This window comes from Balearica regulorum, chromosome 26, assembly GCF_011004875.1.
Source record: "Balearica regulorum gibbericeps isolate bBalReg1 chromosome 26, bBalReg1.pri, whole genome shotgun sequence".
In the NCBI taxonomy this organism is placed as follows: Eukaryota; Metazoa; Chordata; class Aves; order Gruiformes; family Gruidae; genus Balearica; species Balearica regulorum.
The window spans coordinates 5469791-5475790 of NC_046209.1; the positions used below are offsets into that span (position 1 = coordinate 5469791).

Sequence of the window (6000 nt, forward strand, 5' to 3'; positions counted from 1 at the left end):
AAAGGAGCCATCCCTGGTTGAATTCTGGTGGCTTGCCGTCAGCTCCTAAGGAAACCTAGGAAGAGTGAAGTAGCGATGTCGTATTTGGTGTCATCCTGTTCAAGAGACGGGAGGTGTCCAGCCCCACTGGAGGATGTTGCTGCTGGTACCCGTTAGCTGGGCGGTCTGTGCCAAGCCGCAGCCTGGACTGACTGCACACGGGAAATGCTTTTTATATCGGCCACTGGAGAGTCGCTCACCGGTGTAGTCTGTTTTGCAGACAAGATACAATTCCTGTTTCTGCTCCCGGAGAGTTTGGGGAGTGAGTTTAGAAGCAGACAGGAGGTCTATTGATTAAGGCCATAAACAGCTCTGGGAAGAGGAGGATGGGGAGATGGTTTGACTTGCTGGTGGGTGGTTCCGCATTTCTAAAAAGTTAGAGGTAGAAGGAAACAAAGTTATTTGCAGCTCATAGTACAATGGCAAATTGCTCCCCCATTTAACAGTTAAGGGAAATAATACTCTATTAGCTAGTGTGTTTGTAGCCATAGTCTATGGTTAATCATAAAATATTTGGTGTAAAGCTAGTGTTTTAAGAGTAATGTTACTTACCTGAAGCTGATGCTCAGCTAGTTCCTGAGCTGCCCCACCTCCTGGCCAACCCTCGGTTCTATACAGAACATGACGTCATATGGTATGGAATATCCCTGTGGCTGGCTTGGGTCAGCTGTCCTGGCTGTGTCCCCACCTCGCCTTCTCGTTGGCAGGCCTGTATGAAAAGCTGAGAAGGCCTTGACTGCTTGGCAGCAACTAAAGCATCAGTGTGTTGTCAACATTATTCTCTTCCTAAGTCAGCTGCTATGAAGAAAATTAACTCTGTCCCTATGCAAGGCTTAATGACTTCCATACGCTGCTGGCCGTGCCGCACTAGGGGTGTGGGGAGTAGTTAGAGGCGCTGGTGACCAATGGCTGTTTCTTGGGTACCGTGGGGAGGAGCAGCCGGTGCTGGGGGCCCTCCACCATGATTGGGAAATACACAAATAAAATATTTCATAGGCTTTTTCACATAAAGGGGAAAGAGAAGTAGCTTAGCCTGAGCTAAGCGTCAATCTGGTTATGGCTGTCTTCCATTCAGTTGGAGTTATTTCAATGCTGGGGAGCAGGGCTTGCAGGGATACTGCTGAGGAAGCAGGGTGGTCAGCTGTTGAAGGTTTTTATTAGCGAACAGAACTGGAAAAAGAAACACCTACAGTACAGCCTGCAGTAGAGGGTGGCCCAAGTGTGTCAGAATATCATTATTTCAGAAGGAAAAAAGGGAGATACAAATGTAACAGTATACAGAGATAGCTAGAGAATTAGAGTCCTTGAAAATTCATAAAAAATAATCCAAATAGTATTTATCTACAAATATAGCCCTGATGCAAAAAAAAAAAAAAAGCTGTAAAAACCTGTCAAACCACCACAGAACAGCCGGCATTGGAAAATGAAAGGGCCAGAGCGACCAGACACAGGGCTGCACCATCGGAAAGCGACTGCAGAGCCACGGGCGGGGGATGAGCTGAACACATGAATTACAATTCTTTATCTGAAGGATTTCCGAGGGTACGGGCGGAACCTGCCAGCGGGAGCCGCGGCACAGACCGCAGGAAACGCCGAACGAGAGCGTACGGCCTGTGCACCGCCGGGGGAGGCCCCGGCCCTGCCAGACCCGGCGCCCCGCAGGCCCCGACCCCGGCAGACCCGGCGCCCCGCAGGCCCCGGCAGACCCAGGCCCCGACAGATCCGGCTCTCCGCAGGCCCCGGTCCCCGCCCGCCGCCGGGCGAAGAGGGCGGCGCGGCCATGGCGGGGCGGTGCTGTCCCCGTCCTCCCCTCTCGCGAGAGCCCGGCGGTGCTGGCGGCCGTGCCCTTGCGGCGCCATGGCGGGGTACTTGGACGGCCCCGAGGGCGAGGAGTGCCCGCGCCGCACCTGGCTCACCACCCGGGTCGGCGCCGCCGCGGGTGAGGATCGGGGGCGGGGGGCCGCGGCTGAGGGGCCCGGGGGGTCCCGGAGCGTTACCGGCAGGTGCCGGCGGCCCGGCCCGGGCTTGACGGCGGGAGCGCGGGCACCGCCGGCCGGGGCCGCGCTGACTGACTCCGTCCTGTATTGCAGGCTTGGTGGGGACGGCTTACCGCATTATACTGCTGCAGCCCAGCTCGGCCCTGGCCGCCTTGCAGATGGCAGCCACGGACACCGTCACCATGGGTAAGGGCCCGGGGCCGCCGTGTGTCCCCGCTGCCGGGTCGGGCCGGTCCCCGGGGCCGCCCTGCTCTGCCCCGGCACGGGCAGCTCCGGTGAGGCCGCCTGGTTCGGCCTCCGCCTTCACCTTTGTGCTGGGGATGGGCTGGCTGTGCTCCTCGGCGCCCTCGGAGGCAGGTAGTTATTGTGAGGATGGAAGCCAGGAGCCATAGTGCTAAAGTGACTTGAAAGAAGTAAGTGCAAAGCTTTACAGCTGGTGTTTCCTTTTGCTGTATTTCCTCCAGCACACCGCTTATTTGTATGTCAGATCGTACTAGAATAGAAGTTATTCATACGCGGATAACATTTTCTGCCGGATAATGTAATAGCAGTAGTCATATGGGTGATGGCAAAAGTAACTCCTGGATTAACACTTGAGACAGAAGAGCCGTGTCAGCTCAGGCTGAAGATGCATCTGAGGCAGTCTCTGCCTCCCGCGTTCTTTATTTAAAGACATGTTCTGTATTTGAAGTTTTGGTAGCACGTGTTTTGCGATCTGAAGTAAAAGGTGTGTATTTGCAGTGTTTGCAGCACAGTTAGTTTGTGGACAAAAGTATACTGGGACCAAACTTATTTTTTTACTTCATATATTTAGGCATTACACACAATAAGTCATGCTTGTTGAAGAGCTAACGCAATGTTTTTGATGGCAAAAGGAAAATAAATGTGGAGGTTTTCTCATCGTGCTGTATAGCTAAGAAGAAACTATGCAGTTGCCTTGAATTGTTTGTGCTTTGGAAGAGAAAGTGGACACTGGAGGGACAAGCAGGGAACGGAGGCAGCTGTCCAGGTGCAAGGTGCAGATCTGCAAGGCTGAAGCTCCCCCAGCCCCATGGCCAAGTGCACAGTTTTCTTCTCGCCAAACTCTTCTTGTTTTTCAGTCTCCCTTAATGGCTGATGTCACCTTTGTTTCTCCCTGTGCACTCGTGCTCTGAACTGGAGGGTCCAGATCTGCGTTTTTAAGTTGATCAGCTCTAACACAGGACCTGGAATCTCCTGTAAGGAGTCGAGCCATAAAAGGTCATTATAATGGACCAGATAATGTAACCAATTATGATTTCAGTAAATCCGGTAATCCTAAACCAGTGTATTGGATCTTCTCACCAGTTCTCACACCTGAGGAAGGGCTTATCCTGCCCGCTGGTAAGGGGCCAGAACTTGTGGTCTGCAGCCGTCTGTGTGTTTTACCTACAGACTCCTCGGTCCGAGCAGGGAAGCTGAAATACAGCCCTTAGTCTGTGAGTTTTGTTTCTTCAGTGGTCTTTTCAGTTGACTTTAGGATCAGCATAATTGCATTTTCTGCTGAAAAACAGCAGAGGTTTCTGACATGAGCTTGTGGTTTACTAGTTTACCATAGAGATGGAAAATTTTTATCCTGGACATTTTTGTTGTTCCCAAGAAAAATTAATTGAAATCTGCAGATGGTGCCTGGTAGCCAGTTTCACATTTCATGATCAAGAACTTGTATCACAAAGAAAACCTGTGTCAAATAGCTTGACACAGCTATTTGCAAATTTTTCAGTTACATAGATACAGGGTCTGATGGGATGAGGTATGTAATTCAGTGGACAAGACAATGCTACTTTGCAATTTCTTAATTCTATGTATGAAATCAGTTTACAAAATCCAGATCAGTTTACAAAATAATTACAAACACAGTCCATTTTTCTACTGTCCAAAAGTCCTTGCAAGCCCTGGGCAGGCCGAGGAGCGAAGTGCCGGGACAAACCGACCTTAATGAGAGCAGAGCCATCCCGGTTTCTCCGCCTGAATCCCTGCGACTGGGTTCACAGGGAGTCGTGAACTGAGCTTCAGCCAGAGCCCAAACAGAGCTCTGCTATCCCCTGCACCCTGGGAGAATGTTCTGCAGAGAAACCTGCTTCTCCCTTCTCTTACCCCTGGCTGTTTGGGGGCTGCCCCATTGCCTCATCTGGAGGGGGTCTTATTAAGTCTGAGCTAATAACCGGGCTGGGTGCGGTGGCTTTTGTCCGCAGCCGTTGGAACGCACCTGCCTTGTGTGCTGGCACGGCGCAGGGTTCCTGGGGAGCCAGTGAACGGCCGAGCTGGACCTGTTTGCGCAGGACCTGCATGGCACAGAGGTGGCTGGGCCAGGGGAGGTTCCAGAAGGAACCGAACGGGACTTGCAGAATGCCGAGTCTCACCATACGATGGTAGGATACGATGCCCCAGGGTAACCAAAAGCAGATGCGTCTTCGTTTTCCTCTCTTCTCCCAGAGGAACTGTTGTACGGCACGCCGTGTCTCAGAGTTGTACTTTGTATGTACGTTATTGTCAGGTCCTTGAGGGGTTTTGTTTTGGTTTTATACCTCTTGTTTACAGCTACACTGGGAGCTGTGTTTGGCGTAACTACCTGCCTCAGTGCCCAAATCCGAGAGGAACCGGACGATCCCTTGAACTATTTCATAGGAGGCTGCGCAACAGGAGCTGTCTTAGGTGCAAGAGGTAAATGTGGATAATGCCTGTAATGAAATAAGCCCTCTCTTGTTTTAGAAAACTTTCTATTAGGGAAAAATGTAAAATAATCTTGATGTCAGGTGTATTTGGTAAAGATTCATCTCGGCATGTGAATTCCGTTTCCTGTCACTTTTGTTGGCGCTCCACTGTGCAGCTCTGCTAAAATACGTACTGCCACAGAAGGAGTCCAGAGAGAACATCAAGCTGATTTACAGAATGAAAACAGAGCTGGCCCAGTACTGCCAATTATAACTACCAGTAATAACGTGAAATTGCAGCGTATGAAGGATGTAGTTGTGGGAATCCATGTTTTCTTGGCAACAAACGTGATTTATTTTACACAGAAAACAATGTCATCTGCTTTGTGAATTCTTCATGATCTCTGAGGGACAAGCTGTATCTTCCTGCTGTTGCTGCTATGGCATCTTGTCAGGCTAGGTTAGCTCCTGCAGATATTTATACGGCTCTGTTGTCTGTAGGCGTTTTCAAACTCAGCGTTAAAGATGGGATGAGAGTTCGAAGCAGTGATTGTTGTTTTCGTCACTGAAATACACAATTTAAGATTGCCTGTGTAAGGAGATGGGGTGGTGGATTATAGAAATTGATACTTCAAACTGCAAGCTAAAAGCATGAGAAAATGTAAAAAAAAAAAAAAAAGAGTCACTTTTCTGTTTTTTCTTGGCAAACGACGTTACTGATAGTCAAGGGACTATGAGCAGCTCACGGAAAAATTGCAGAGTCTGTCGAGATCTGCCGTATAGTACTTGTGCCCTAACAGATCTTTTATGGTTTGATTTGTTTTTTCCAGCTCACAGTTACATGACTGGCACCACTGCATGTTTGGGGTTTGGAATTACTGCTGCTCTGATGAAGATAGGTAACAAGGAGGGCTGGAGGCTGACGGGACCTCCCAAGCTGTAGATGTAGCCTTTCCTCGCTGTGAGTTGTCTTTTCAGTGCTGTATGTAATAAGACATTGTGTAATAAAGATACTGTCAAATCAGCAGTTGTCACAAAATTTTGACATCGTCTGCCTGTTGGGGCTGAGATGCAAAAACAGTGGAGCCATTGGAGAGGAAGCTTCGATCTGCTGCTCCTGCTGAGATTTGGTTTTCGTGCACAAGTCACTTTGCCTCCGTGTCTCTATTACGTGTGCAAGCTTGAGGGGTACAATTACTGTTGTCAGTCTGGTATTTTAGTTGTTGTTCCTGTAATTCCATAGAATCCCAGCCTGGTTTGGGTTGGAAGGGACCTCACAGCCCATCCAGTTC

The 6000-nt window shown here is 49.8% G+C and overlaps 1 protein-coding gene across 1 annotated transcript; it reads left to right on the forward strand.

Annotated features, from left to right (window-relative positions):
• The first annotated feature begins 1830 nt into the window (after nucleotides 1-1830).
• NDUFA11 (NADH:ubiquinone oxidoreductase subunit A11) lies at nucleotides 1831-5732 on the forward strand. The gene is made up of 4 exons (XM_075776438.1): nucleotides 1831-1978; nucleotides 2130-2222; nucleotides 4596-4718; nucleotides 5539-5732. The coding sequence occupies exons 1-4, from the start codon at nucleotides 1897-1899 to the stop codon at nucleotides 5649-5651; spliced, it is 411 nt and encodes a 136-aa protein (XP_075632553.1). The 5' UTR covers nucleotides 1831-1896; the 3' UTR covers nucleotides 5652-5732.
• The last annotated feature ends 268 nt before the right edge of the window (nucleotides 5733-6000 follow it).